At 44.8% G+C, this 15,290-nt stretch overlaps 1 protein-coding gene across 11 annotated transcripts in view; it reads left to right on the top strand.

The window, feature by feature from the left end:
- Positions 1 to 1,768: 1,768 nt before the first annotated feature.
- Positions 1,769 to 15,290, top strand: part of CAMTA1 (calmodulin binding transcription activator 1) — an 833,165-nt gene continuing 819,643 nt past the window's right edge. For 10 of the 11 annotated variants that reach the window (XM_019660385.1, XM_019660381.1, XM_019660377.1 and 7 more), the window contains exon 1: positions 14,440 to 14,699. In XM_019660385.1, coding sequence (XP_019515930.1) covers positions 14,673 to 14,699 — 27 coding nt within the window. In that variant the 5' untranslated portion in view covers positions 14,440 to 14,672. Of the gene's footprint in view, positions 1,791 to 14,439; positions 14,700 to 15,290 lie in introns of those variants that run through there. The other variant, XM_019660379.1, reaches the window with a different exon arrangement.

Genomic DNA, 15,290 nt, shown 5'->3' with positions numbered 1-15,290 from the left:
AGAGATTTCTGCTGGAAATGTGAGATGATCTCTTTTAACATTGTAGATTACAGATAAAACTGGTCTGTTTGCATTTTAACTTAATAAGATCTTCTTTTGAAAATGTCTATTGGCAAAATTGTTTATCGCTTACATTTTTGAAACATCCATTTTGGGTGAATGGCTGTTTTAAGCCGAAGAAGAAAGGCTGTCCTTATACTTTCGTGCTTTGGAGAGGTTACCAAGGATCTTAGGGTCACTTATTTTCTAAGAGCGTAATAATCTTAAATTTCCAGGGAAACATTAGGAATCTGGGAATCAGTTACTTAAGTGCCCTGAATAAGAGGATTTTAGTAACTTGCGCCTCATCTTTACAGAAGTTCGTATTACTGGTTGGATTTTCAGTTTTGCCGAGAGATGAAAAATGTGAAAAATCCACACCACTAGCTGCTTTTAATAGTTCTAAGTAAATCAAATTTTTATAACCTCTTTTTTATTAGTTTATTACATTATTAGATAAAAGCATTTTTTCCCTTTCATAAAAAAATTCCGGCAGCTTGCATGAGGTGTGAGCCCACCCACTTATATTCAGAATTAAATTTAGGGGAGGTATGGCAGTGCCAGGTAGTGTTCACTGACGAACTAAAGCCAGGTATATTGAGTTATCTTTTTTGAATGAGGTGGCACATGGTGGGAGAAGGACTTAAGGTGGGGATGGGACTGTGTTCTACTTATTTAGTGACAACCAACCATATCTTTAAAAATATTGCTTTTACCATTAACGTGAAATAGATCCGTGTTTTGGAGGTTATGGTCGCGTGTGGCATATACTTAGTGTGTTTCTCCTTTTTGGTCCCGGGCAAGGTTGTTAACACAGCTTCTCTCTCTCTCTGTCTCTCTCTCTCTCTCTCTCCTTCCTCCTTCCCTTGGTCTGAGCAAGGGCTTCTTCTGTTTTATCTTCTTTACTAAATCACTGGTGACTTGACACCCCGGAGGATAACTCCTCTTCACAGACTACCCCAGGTCTGCTGAACTACACATGACGTCAGCATTTTCATTCATGAGTTTGATTTTTCTGAATCCTCTTTTCTTGTTTTGTGTTCCTGAGCTGACTTCTGGCGCATGCACAAATCAGTTTACCACCATCGGCCCATAAATCAGCGATAAAAGGTAAAACAAAAGATAAGATCCTGGAGTCGTTTTGATAGAGCCCGAGTTGCTGGTGCTGATTTGGACAAGGTTTCCGGTGAAACAGATTGAACCCTGAAAACAGTTTAATTATCCCATGATTTTGTGGGTTGAGCTGTGTTGTGGGCACACTGACACTGCATTTTCCTCCAAGTTCCGATTGCGAGGTTGTAGTTCTTTTATTCAGAGGAGCGTTTCTGTTGTAATTGGACTAAATTGGAGCATTCTGCTTTATTTCCGAGAGGTTAGGCCTGGAGATTATACTGTGATCTACTCAAGTTACTTTTGGAATGGGTTTGGTTTTTTTTTAGGGGGGCATTCTTCTGCTCTTGAAATACTTTCAGTGACTTTGTTTGAAACTTACATTTTCAGTGTGTGTTGTAGTTATGATGTCAGTTGCATAGCAGCCTTTGTGTTGGAGTTCGGTTCCATCTCCCCTCGATTGTACACTCTTGTAGCCGTTGACTCCAGTTTCTCCTCCAGGGAGGTCACTGCTGGTACTTCAGTGCTGCCTGAGAGCAGTTCTGGAAGAAATCTTATTTGGAGTTTTCCTCTGCAGGGCCGAGTTTGAGGCTGAGCCTCCGGTGTATGGCATCTTTCGAGCCTCCTGTAGTTGATGAATGGTGAGCTTTACAAAAGTTCATTTTCTCTGCTTTCTTGGGGGTTTGTTGACTTTCTGGGTATTTAATTGCCAAGAAACATTTAGAAATAAAATGCGTTATATTTAGAAATCATTTTCGCTCTGTTACAATTTGTGGTGAGAGTAGATGATCCAAACTGCAGGCACTTTGATGGACCCCCCACTGTTACTCCTGAGATGACTTGAAGCCTCCTGACAACTCAGGGATACCGTCTCCTCCCACCCTTAAATGAAACGAGAGCTTTGTGATCCTTTAGGTTGAGGCAGTTGTCTGATGGGGAGCAGACGTGTGTGGTCTGTTGTTTAGCTTTCTTCTTTACGTAGATGCTCTAAGAAGAAAAAGAAGAGCAAGGAGACATGAATGAGCATGGGAAGATGATTTTAATGACATTTATAATTTTCTCTAAGAACTAAATTGTTGAATTATTTAAATATAATTTCTAGGAAGGATTCTAATTATAAATGTTATTGAAGAAAGGAGTATTTAAAGGTGGAGAGTCTCTGTAAACACTCCCTAATTTTCAAAACCCTGTACCACTGTGGGATTTATGAAAAGTTAAGGTTTTGATAATCAGATTTCGAAACACCGGGAAGACTGGCTGTGTTGTCAGCATTACCATTTGTCACACAGTGCTGGACGAGTCCTCTGGCCAGGAAGGCGCAGGTTTCCTCTGTGGCCTTTAGTTAGATCAGGCCTCCTGTGAGTCCCAGCTCGGGCCCTTCTCTTTCAGTCTCCAGGAACACGGGTGACCGGGACCAAGGACCCCAGCTAGGCGTGTTTCCTGTGGTCCTGTGCCACTTCAGAGGCCAGGGACTAGCAGCCTGTCCTTGCCTCTGCAACCTTCTCTTCCTTACCAGCACTCGCATCACTCTTGATTCTGGCACAGCTTCTCGCTTTGCTTTTCCCAGACCTTAGCTCTCGTGTAATGAGTTAGTCGGCAGTAATTGAGAGGGATTCACGTGTTGGGTAAGGGCTGCCCTAGTGATGGCCTGTGAAGTTCCTTCCCATCCTGACTTATGATTATATGAAAATGGGCTATATGGAATTCCGCTTTCTGTCCTGCTTTGCTGGTATGCAGCTGCTCCGGATAACTCTGTCTTTTCTTCTGAGCTACTTGCTCCAGGTCAAGGATTAATATGTTGGCTCAAGCCGGGTAGGAGGAATTTGAACCATAGTTACTGAAGTGCCTCCTGCCTAACGTTGTGAGTGTTTACTTTAAAAAAATGTAAAAATTGTTAAAAAGATGTACAGCATAAAAACATTCTTTCTGCTTATTCCCTAGACACGTTTAAGCCCTTTTTTTTTTTCTGATATGGATGAGAGTTCATAGTTTTGGAAACTTAAGACTTAAATAACATGATTACAGGTGGAAAAGTGTCTGCTAACCTCAGACTTTTTATGTTTAAGGTAGTATTATTTATATCCATTTACTTGGATTTTCTGGAGTTGATTAATGTAACTGTTATTAAAATGTATCGATTGCTAGTAATTCAGTAAATAACTTCCTATTAAGAAACTCAAGGGGATTGGGGAGTTTCCGTGGGTCCACTGTAATTGATCATATAGGGTCTACACCTGGGCGGACTCCCTGGGCTGCTGCTGCAGGCCTGGCATTTGGAGAGGCCTTGCATATAATTTATTTTTTGAAACTTACTTTCATATTTAAAGCTACTGAGGGGCAAGTTAATGTTCCCGGCGTTCTTGCCAACATTCTCTGTCGTATCCTTTCCGTCTGCAGTTATGAAAGGTGCTGGCTGAATTATTTGCTTTGACAGAGCCTCTGATGGAGGTCTCTTCCTTGTTTAATTTTATTGATGGAGGCTATTGTGCTTAAAAAGAAAGCCGTAACAAGCAGAAGGTGGCGAGTGGGTACTCAGCATTTTGAAGTACTTGTCTTTCTTCCTAGGGGTCCTCCAGAAATTGATCATAGATTACTTGACCAAATTCAAGGCCCAGAGATTTATTCCAGGCATTCTGGGAGGCGAGGCGCATCAGTCTTTCTCTCCTGAATCTGATTTTTCTGCATCTGACCCATGGCTGCCTGTATGGGTGTCTTCTGATGCAAATCTGGTGATAGTGGCAACCTTTCTAACGGGGCTGAATATCCTTGACAGCTGTTATCTGTCCTCTCCAGGTATTTTTAGTCTCCAGCCTCATGTCTAGAGGAACCGAGGATGAATTTAGCTGCTCTGGTGCCGTTCCAACTTATTGCGGGCATTCTCCGCTCCCTTCTGCACCAGCCTGCCACAGCGCCACCTCTCATGAGCCTCTCTGCCCTTGTCCCCTGGGGAAAAAGCAGAGGCCGAAGTCACTGGTGTAATAACAACAAAAGTCATGATTTTCGGAATGCTTTTAGAAATCAACAGTGGTCAGCGGTGATGGTGCACAACAGTGAACGGACTTCATGCCTCTAAATCGTGTACTTAAAAATAAGGGTTAAAATGGTCAATTTATGTTATGCATATTTACCACAAATAAAACAACCTCCAAATGGATTCAAAACCGAATGAAAAAAGTAGCTATGAGGTCTTAACAGTAAATATATGGCATTATTTTCATTACGCCAAGGAGTGGGGCTGGTTGTGCCTTAAATAGGGTCAAAGTCTCTCTCTCTCTCTCTCTCTCTCTCTCTCTCTCTCTCTCTCTCTCTCTCTCTCATTCTCTCTCTCACTCTCATTCTCTCTCTCACTCTTTCACTCTCTCACTCTCACCCTCTCACCCCACACCCCCACACACCCTCACCCTCTCTAAATACATGGTGGTAATGATGTTCTGAGGTTCATTTATACGGAAAGTGGACGCTAGGACTCCTGATGTCAGGGAGAGTAAGCCAGCCCTGCTTTAGCTGGAGCAGTTTGGATTGCAAGGAGCACAAGGCACTCGAGTTAGGTGAAGTGGAGGTGGGTTTTGCACAGGAGACCAGAGCGTCTCAGCCTCCCAGGACCGAAACGGAGCTGAGCTGGCCAGCCTGGGAGCCGGACCTGGAGAGCCTGGGGTAAGGTTTCCCTCTGGAGGCCCGGAGCCGAGCTGGGATCGCTTCTGGGATGCCAGGGCCCGTCTCTGCTGTCTCCTCCTCTACTCCTCGCAGATGAGATTGTTGTCACTTACATGGCCTTCCTTGCTCCCCATATTGGCATGTAGTGTGGCCTGCCATGTCCCCAGTCATGGCCCCTGCATGTCCATAGTTGCTGTCCATGGCTCGTGTTTCAAATACTCAAGACGGAGAATTGGAATGACTCCTCTCAGCCAGTTGCCTTGTTTCCATAGGTCAGGTGTTTACCCTGGTCCAGTGGACTGTAAGGAGGGGGTTAGGATGACTGTAATGAGGGGGTCGGGAGGGCTGTAAGGAGGGGCCTAGGATGACTGTAAGGAGGGGGTCGGGATGACTGTAAGGAGGGGCCTAGGATGACTGTAGGAGGGGGTCGGGATGACTGTAAGAGGGTCAGGAGGGCTGTAAGGAGGGGGTCGGGATGACTAAGGAGGGGCTTAGGAGGGCTTAAGTGGGGTTAGGAGGGCTGTAGAGGGATGGCTAGGATCTGTTGGTCTGATTATTTAGAGGGGCATGGGGGAAAGGAGGTGGGTGAGAAAGGGACTCTAGCAGGGGTCCTGGCACCTGCAACTGTGTCCATCGAACAGGGTGAAAGAAAGAATATTAACTTCAGAGTGGATTTCTTTGTTCGTTTGCTACAGTGAGTAAACTTTCTGCAGAGAAAATGTTCACTGCAGCGTGGGTGGGTGTGGAGTATGTAGCGGTGGGCATAGTAACTGTCCCCAGGCTTGTGCTCTGAGCCGTGCGTGCTGAAGCAGGCAGTGCACCCCGGAGCCAGGTGGCCTGTGCAGCCTTTGCCCTGTGTGGGTTCTCTGTAGAAACAAGCAGCTGGGGGATGTCAGTGTCATCTGAGGTTCCCACAGTCAGATCCTTGGGTGGGCTTTGTCACTTTTCCCTTGCTGTGAACCACTGAGCTTGAAAGGTTGGGGACGGGTGTCATAGTTAGAAGGGGAGACACTGCCTCGGAGGAGGGGGGGTGGGGGAAGGAAGCGGAAAACAACCTTGGTTTAAGCGCTTGTGGCCACCTGTGTGCACGTTCATTCGGCCTGTCCGTGGTGTCTCCTTTCTGCCTCTCTTCTCTGGTGTTTCTTGCTTTCTCATGGTATGAGGAGGAAACAGAATTATAGTAGACATGTGGAAGACTGAGAGGACAGTAGTGGAGGTACGATGCTGTGGAAAGGGCTAATAGCCGCGCGCCATTGAGTTCTCAGAACACACAGCTGCTTAGTAATCGATGTTTCACAGTCATGACCTTGAGTGTATTCAGAAAGCAACACTTATGTTCTGCTTAACAAAAGAGGAAAATAATGCTTTTAAAAAAACACAACCATCAAAGTAGTGTTTAGTAAAGGGGATTTGATTCCTTTTTTAATAACAACTTTATTGAGACATAGTTCATATACCATAAAACTCACCCTTTTAAAATGTATGATTCAGTGGGTTTTAGTGTATTACACAGCTGTACAACTACCCCCACGACCTAATTCCAGGACATCTTCACTCCAGAAAGAAAGCTCTGCCCATTAGTAGCCCCTCTCCTTCCTCCCTCCGGAGGCTCAGCTTTAGGCAAGCAGTAGTCAATCTACTTGGCGGCTCTGTGGATTTGCCTGTTCTGGACAGTTCATACCAGTGGAATCACACAATATGCGGTCGTTTGTGTCTGGCTTCTTTCCCTCAGCATAGTGTTGCCAGGGTCTATCCATGTTGCGGTGTGTGTCAGTACTTCACTCCTTCCATGGAGGAATAACACTGTTGTAGACCACATTTTATTCATCTGTTCTTCACTAGGTGATGGACACTTGAGTTATTCCCGCCTTCTGGCTATTAGGAATAATGCTGCTGTGAACATTGTGTACAGGTTTTTGTGTGGACATGTGTTTTTAGTTCTTCCTGGAGTGGAATTGTTGGGTCATGTGGTAACTCTGTGTTTAATTGAGGAACTGCCAAGCTGTTTAGCCAAAGTGGCTGCATCATATTGCGTTCTGCCAGCAATGGTTCTAATTTCTGCACATCCTTGCTGACACTTGTTATTACCTGTCTTTTTGAGTATAGCCATTCTCCTGGATGTGGAGTGGTATCTTACTGTGGTTTTGATGTGCATTTCTTTACTAGCTAATGATGCTGAACATCTTTTCCTGTGATTATTGGTCATTTGTACGTCTGCTTTGGAGAAATGTTTATTCAAGTCCTTAACCATTTTTGAATTGTTTGTTTTTTGTTGTTGAGTTGTAGGAATTTTCTTTGTATATTTTGGATATCGGTGCCTCATCAGATATGTGATTTGTACGTTTTCTTGCATTCTGTGGATTGTCTTTTTATTTTTTTGATAGTATATTTTGAAGCACAAAAGTTTTAAATTTCAATTAAGTTGAATTTATCTGTTTTTTCTTTTGTTGTGTATGCTTTTGGTGTCATGATTAAGAAATCATTGCCCAATGATTTCAATGGTCATGGGATTTATCTGTTTTCTTGTAAGAATTTTATAGTTTTAGCTCTTACATGGTTCATTTTGAGTTCATTTTTGTATATGTTGTGAGGTAGCCTTCCGACGCCATTCTTTTGCATGTGGATATTCAGTTGTCCCAGCACCATGTGTCGAAAAGACCTTTCTTTCCCCATCAAAGTATCTTGGCACCCTTGGCAAAAATGAGTTGACCAAAAATGTGTGGGCTTCATTTCAGAGTCTTGATGCTATTCCAGTGACCTGTCTCCTTACGCCAGTGCCACACTGTCTTGATTACTGTAGTAAGGTTGGAAATCAGGAAGTGTCTGCCCAACTGTGTTATTTTTCAAGGTTGTTGTGGCTATTCAAGCACCAAGTGTCTTGCCTTAAAAAATTGTTTTACTTTATTACTATGATAGTCTGCCTTGGTGAAACACGAATTCACTGTGAGGCCGGAATTGGACTTTTCAAGCTCCAAGAGAGCAACTAGCCAATTCATAAGCCTGCAGGTTGGCTGCTTGTGCTCCCTATTCTTCTGATGTGAAATCTTGCAGATATCTTGAATGTTTAGAAAAAATGTGGCATTTTGCTTACTACTCATTCCGATTAAGAAAATTAACAGATTCCATATGTGAACATTTAATTATCAAAGATTTAGAATATGCTACAATAAAATTGTGACATTAAAATTTATATAATAATAATTATTCTTATTGGAGATGTCAGAAGATATTTTAGGATCTGTAGTCCTGTGGGGGCCTTGTGAATATCAGTTATTATTATACTCTCAATCAGTTCATTTATTCACCAAATAATAATAAAGTGCCAGGCCCAGAGAATGACAGACATTGCCCCTGTCCTCCTGGAGCTAATGGGGAAACTGACATCAATCAAGGTGCCATGTGAAATTACAGCTGATACAGTGCTATGAAGAGATATGTGCTGTGAAGGGAAGTACATACAGTGTATCATAAAGGGATTTAACTAATCGGAGGCTGAGGGAGGCTTCTTGAGCTGAACTCTGAAGGAAAGTGGGAATTAATTGAGGGAAAAATGAGGGAAGAAGTCCCAGGTAATTGGATAAGCTGGTTAGTGGGATGCTTGGGGATACTCTGATTATATTCTGGCTGTTCATAGCTTTCGAGAAAGAGCATCTGCAGACTTAACTCTGGTCTTTACTCTGCCCCTTCAGTGCCTTGTGACTTTAAGTAAGTAACTTAACCTTTCTGAGCTTAGCTACTTGAGATAAATAAAACACATATGAAAACATACAGAAATCTAAGCTTTTGATTGATTGTATTATTGCTCAAAAAAATCATTATCTTAAAGATTTTATTGGGGAATTTGGGAAGGGAAACAGCCACGTTGTCCTTCAATCTTAGTTGTGGAGGGCTCAGCTAGCTCAGCTCCAAGTCCAGTAGCCACCTGCCCGTTGGCAGCTCAGTGGCAGTTCAGCTCGGGCACAGCTCACTGGCCCATGTGGGAATCCAACCGGCGACCCTGTTGGTCAGAGCTCGCACTCTTAAGCCAACTCATAACCAACTGAGCCACTCGGCCTGCCCTCCCCCCCCCCAAAAAAAAAAAAGATTTTGTTTTGTGACCCGCCATGGTTGGTTACTTAGGAATGCAATGCTGGTAAATTGAAAATTTTCTGAATTTTTCCCCCCAGTCTTTGAGATTAACTTGCTTTGGTTCCTGCATACTCTAGAAATCTCCAGTATGCAGTGGAGCAGATATGGATGTAACTGATGCATGCTATAAGCAGACACTGGGAGGAGCCGGGAAGCCTTCCTGAAGGAGGCAGCCTTTGTCGCAGCATCACTGACAGGCAGACATGGTGGTTGGAGGAGAAATTCCAGGCAGAGGAAATGGAGCAAAGGCACAGAGCCAGGAGAGTACAGGGAGTGGCTGGGATTCTGGATGCATGTGCGTAGGTGAGCCTGGACAGGTAGGTAGGGTTCAGGTTGTAGGGGGTTGGAAAGTCAAGCCAGGAGTCTGGAGTATAGTCTCTGTTCTGGGAGAAGCTTCTAGAGTGTGTGTGTGTGCTCGCGCGCACACGCACGTGTGTTTAGCAGAGGAGTGGGACTGAATAAAAGTCATTTCTCGCTGAGGTGCCGGTAAGGGCCATTGCTTACCTCTCCAGTCGCCAGCATGTTCAGCTCTGTTAGATTCTTACTGCGTGCCATGCTTTCTCGGTGTCAGGCCTTGCACCTTCCCACTGCCTTGGCTTAGAAGATGCCCTTTCCTCTCTGTCTCCCTCAATTAGATGCACATCTTTAGAGGTCAGAGACTGGAGTACCTGGCACCTCGGATGGGCTTAGTAATGTTTGTTGGTTGAATGAATGAATGAGCAAAGATGAAGGACTGGAATTGGAAACATAGCCCACTTCAGGAATGTCTGTAGCAATGGGTTGGAGAAAGGAGCTAGTGTGACTGAGTTATTATGTGTGTGAGAGAGTCACAAGTTTGTGACCGTTAGACTGTAGGCCTTGAGGCATGAGAAGAGTTGAAGGTGACTCCTTGCGTGAACCTCAACAACTGGAACTAGGTGAGGCCGTAAACTGAGACAGGGAATACAGGATGGACATGATTGGGAAGACTGGGTGCAAATGTATTGGTTCTAATGGGTAATTGAATTGCATTGGGTAGAGGTAAGTGGGGTGGCCTTAGCATGCTCGTGTGTACTATGACATTTGGACTGTGGCGCAAAAATTAGGGAGTTTTTCATAGCACCTGTTTTTTTCTTTCCCTATTCATTGAAGTTTCAGAGCCCTGGTAATGGAGTCCATTAGAGGTCAGCCTCCTCCACAAAGGGCGGGGTGGACAAGGGTGGTAAGTAGAACTGGAGGAGCAGATAGAGAGAAGCTGGCACAGCCTCGGATAGAGTATAGAAGCTTCATGAAAGTAGGGACCTTATTTGTCTTCCTCACTGCTAATCTCTCTGCCCAGAACAGTGCCTGTTGGTTACAAGAATAAATGAATGAGTTCAAAAGAATTAGGAGTAGACGGTACAGCAGCGAGTGAAATTGTATCTAGAGAAGAGAGGGACTTGGGGGCAGAAATGTGGTTGACTGCTTCCATTTAAGTGTCACCAGAGGGGAGAGCCCCTGTGAGGACTGAGAAAGAGTCGTCAGAGAGGTAACAGAACAAGAAGAACGTGCAGTCAGGGATGCTGAGTGCAGAGGGTGCAAGGATGTCATCAGTGACGCTGCGGAGTCTGAGTAGAACGAAGATGAAGAAAAAGGTAATGACTTTGTCAATTTGATAGTGAGTTGAGAGAATGAGAAAGGTAGTGAGAGATAATTCAAGGGTTTTGTGGTAAAAATGGTAGTGAAATGACTGCTCAAGTCCAAGTTGAGAAAAATCCTGGGACCTCATGGACTGTGGTTGTATTAGTTACCTATTGCTGCTGTAACAAATTACTGCAAACTTGGTGGCTTCGCACACAACTCGTTTACCACCTGGTCCGGTGGGTCAGGAGTTCAGGGGGGCTTTGCTAGGTCTGCTCCTCAGGGCCTCACAAGCCTGCCATCAAGGTGTTGGCCTGGGCTGGGGTCTCATTTAAAGGCTCGACTGGGTAAGGATACTCTTCCAAGTTCATGTAGTTTGAAGGATTCCTTCTTGTGGTCTGTTGGCCAGAGGCCACCCTCAGTTCCTTGCCATGTGGCCTCTCCAGCAGGGCAACTTGCTTCATCAGAGCCAGCAAGAGAGTGAAGCGAGTCAGCTAGCAAGACAGAAGGCGCCGTCTACGTCGCCTAATCACGGAAGTGACGTCCCATCACTTGTGCCGCATTCTGTTGTTAGAAGCCAGCCGCTAGTTGCGGCGCACAGTAGTGGGGGGTGGGGGGGGGGAGGAGGTGATTACACCAAGCTGTGTGTGAACCAAGAGCTGGGGGTCATGGCTGGCCTCCATGCAGTTTGTCTCCCGCAGTCGGGAGGGACAATGGCACTAGAAGGCATTAGAACTGTTCTTCAGAAAGAGGCCCTTAGAATGCAGATGGCAGGAGGTGAACTTTTAGAGGGGGAGGTTTTGGAGATGAAGGTCCAGTGGAAGTTCACATACAGTCCTGTAAGTGCTGGGACCCTGCCCTCTCCACCCCCTAACAAGGGCGTAGGTGCCTCTCCTGTGAGACGACTTAGCAGACTGTTATAATCGCCATTGATAAACCCTTCTGCCCTGCTCAAGTTGAATTATTTACCAGCAAATTCCTGGCCAGTGGAGATATCTGTGCTGCTTGTACAGATATTGAGGGTCCAATGAGGTAATTCACGTGGAAGTACGTATTTTACAGGATGTGAAGTGATATGCAGACAAATGGTATTAACTGTACTACTCCCCCCTCTCCCCCCACCCCCGGCCCCATTCAGTAGAACACACAGACTTGAACCTACGTTTTCCTTGTTAACTTGGGTTCATTAGGTTGTACCCAAGTTACTGAACTGGGCTTTATTTAATACTGTGCTATTTTTAGGGCCCTTTGAGTAGAGTGTTTGCTTTTATGATAAATGACCTCAAACTTCTGTGCCTTTTGAGTCCCGATATCCAGTTCGTATTGTTTAAAAAGACAAAACCTGTCCTTGCTATTCCTTGTCACTCTTGCTTCCTTCCACCCATCAGTTTCTAGCTCTCCTTTCCCCTCTGATTTGTTGCTTCTGATCCTCTCTGGGCTTGGCAAGCTGAGAATTAAGCTTATTAGAACTCTGAGTAGTTAGTAGTCATCGAGCCAGGAGTACGGATGGGAGAGCCCTTCTCACAGTGAAGGATGTGAGCTTTTGAGGGTGGACTTTGTGAAAATCTCTTCTGGCCTCAGAGTATGTCTTGGCTCCCTTCCTGGCTCTGGCTGCGTGTGGATTAGGTGAGGTTCCCACCGAGCCAAGTGCCATTCGCCGAGTGTGGCTGCCATTTTCTTGGCGCATGCCTCATTGCTCTGTTATGAGAAACAGTGTCATTCTCTCCTTTAGTTTTGATGAGGTTTTAGTTTTTTGGGCGGCAGCAAGTAGTGATAGGTAATGGCTGGTCTGTGGTTCCTGGACCAGAGAGTGTTGGAGAAGCAAGGGAAACCTTCCTGGCAGATCAACACCTAGGCGCATGTGGAGCTGCCCTGCTAGCCTTTCTGTAGGATGCTGGACCCCTGGCTTAGATTACTAGATAGTCTTTGATATTCCTACCTCAGTGTCCTCAGAGTCTACTTGGTGCTCTGGCTTTTCTGTCAGAGCAGCTTGTCTGCGCAAACTTCTGTGCAAACGTCTGCGTTGTTTCTTGCTGGAGAAGCACCAGCATTACTGGGGGAGGGCCCGTGTGCTCATGGGGACAGCACAGGAACAGCGTGGGAAGACACCCCCCCACCCCCCGGCCTTGCTCGGCTCCCCCCAGCCTGTGCCCAGGCAAGCATCTGCCCAGGCCTCGGGTCTCCTTTCTGGGATTGCATGCTCCGTGCTCTGCCACCTGTGGGGACCGCAGTAAGATTTTATATGTGAACGTGCTTGTTATACGTACACGATCAAATAGAATGCCTGCTTTGTTGGGTTGATTTTGTTGATATTTTACTGTGCTCTATCATTGAGGACTTTAAAAAATTATCATGAGTACTAGTAAGGATAAGTGCGAGTAAAACAATGTGATTTTAAATTCTGCATAGTTTTTTTCTGAGTATGTTCTACTGGAATCTGTTTGTACAAATGTGGACATTTAATCAGTGCTCTTCCATTATTTTCAGAATATTGAGTATATGGCTTCTTAGCCAAATTAAATTTATGAAAATTCTGATGATACTGCGATGCATATCTAGAAAGAATAATTTTTTTCATTCTGAAGTCACTTTGAATATGTTTTACATGAATCTAGTAATGGTGAATCAATTAATGTGATTTCTCAGGTCATAACTCAGGCTTGATACATTGTAGTGTCAGTTTCTGTGTAAGCTTCTTAGAACTTCAGCTGCTTTGTGGTCTGTTTTAGCTACTTGTTTGCTTTTGAACTCAATTCTAGGTGTTGAACTCAATTTGAGAGCCTAAAACGGTTTGTGCCCCAATTACTTTAGAGGCTTCTGCTTCACTTTTTTTTTTTTTTTTGAGCCTGCCTTAGTAGTAGGAAGCCATCCACCTAGCAGACATTTTTCCTTTTAACTTGGGTCCATACTTTAATTTTGTCTCTATCCCATAGGAGTGTGGTGAGGGTTATCATAGTTGCACTTACAGTATATTTTAAACTCTTGTAATATGTGAGCAGAAAATATGTTTGTCCTGTACCACGTAATTTTCCCCCCACTAACCTTTTGTGGTTCAGAAAGAGGATAAAGTGACTTGTGTTTAGAGGCACATGTTGGTGTCCCAGTCTTCGAGGTCGTTACCCTGTTTTATGGAGGGTCCCCAGGTGTGGCCTTCGACAGGCCCTGAGCTGCTTTGTGGCTAGCAGGCCTGTGCTCCAGCCAGAGTGCTGGCGCTGGTCCTGTTGGTGTCCGGGAATGCTGCGGAGGTCTCTTACCCCCTTTGTTCTTGGCTGGCCTAATGCGCTTTTGTCTTATTGCTCCATTGTTCAGGGACCAGAGGATGGGTGGCAACTCAGGGCAGCCTCAGGAGAGGGAGGGAGGTTCCTCAAATGACCGTTGGCCCTCAGTAATCTCACCATCACCACCAGGGAACTTTCTTTTTTTTCTGGGAACTTCAGGGAATAGCATTCACCCGTGAATGAAAAGAAAAAAAATTTTTTGAGCTTCTTTTATTAGCCAGCTGTGAAATACTGGAGATACCTGGACGAAAAACCAGACATCCCTTTAAGGATGCCCTTGGTATAGTCTTATTTTGAATATGTTAGAAAAGTATTTATTGGAGCAGAAAAGCTAGTGGATTGGTTTAACTACTGAATGGCTTTAGGAATTAAAGGTGGAGTTGAAGGTCAACAGAAGACAATTCTGAAAGGAATGACTCTTCTGTAATTAAAAAACAAAACAAAACAAAAAAACAGTTACAAATGGCATTGTTTCAGACTGCTAGCTGATCCCGAAATCCATCTCCTCTTACTGGGCACGTAGCCAGACTGCATTTCCCAGCCTCCTTTGCAATTAGGTGTGGCTTATGGCCAAATTCTAGCCAATGGAACGAGAGCAGAGAAGTGTGCCACTTGCAGGCCTGGCCTGTAAAACCCTCCAGGCACAGTCGCCTGTGCCCGTGCCTCTCTGCTGGCTGGTGACCTGGGAAGGCTCCTGCCACAAAGTAGTCTCCTGTCACGGGTGCCAGAACTGCTGCTCGGAGGAGAGCTCGCTACTGATCAGGCACACCTGTTTTGGACTTGACATGAGCAAGAAGTAAATATTTATGGTATTTGAGCCATGATGCGGTTTGTCCTGAGTTAGGCTCCCTCACTGATCTAGGCATGGTGCCTGGAACACGAGGCAAAACGGTGAGTGCAGTGAAGGTGTCTAAGGATTTCAGACTGTGCCTAATTCTGATTGTTTATATATGTCACGTTATATGTACTGACCAGTGAATTTTAAGAATCAATTTCTGTCACGGAAAATATATGATGAAGTTTTTTTAATGCATCACTTCTAATTGATACAAGTGGTTTACTGCATTCAGTGTGGCCTCTCTCTGTCTTTGATTTAATAAGTCATGTGGGCCCTCAGTTAGCTTTAAGGGGACTCTGTGGAGATTTAAACATTCTCAGTCCTTATTTCAAAGAACTGTAAACACAGTTTTCATCATGCGACTTCTCTCTTCAGAAGCCTGCAATCACTTCTTGTTATGTAGCATTTTGTTCCCTTTATTCCAGCATCTCAGAACTGTATACTCGACAAAGGAATGTGGCTGTGTGGCTGACCTTGGGTCTCGAAAGGAGACACAGAGTTGGTGCTCGGTGCACAGGGAGTCGCTGAGTTTTCGGAACTGCTGCCACCTGCCCTCATGTTGGCTTTCAGTAAACCCCTTGCTGTTTCTTCTTTCAATTTTCAGTGCTGCCTCCAACTTGATAGTGTACTTTTTGAAGGCGGGG

The sequence above is a fragment of the Hipposideros armiger genome, unplaced genomic scaffold (assembly GCF_001890085.2).
Source record: "Hipposideros armiger isolate ML-2016 unplaced genomic scaffold, ASM189008v1 scaffold_316, whole genome shotgun sequence".
Taxonomy (NCBI): domain Eukaryota; kingdom Metazoa; phylum Chordata; class Mammalia; order Chiroptera; family Hipposideridae; genus Hipposideros; species Hipposideros armiger.
The sequence above is the reverse complement of the archived record's forward strand: the minus strand, read 5'-3'. Positions and strand labels throughout refer to the sequence as shown.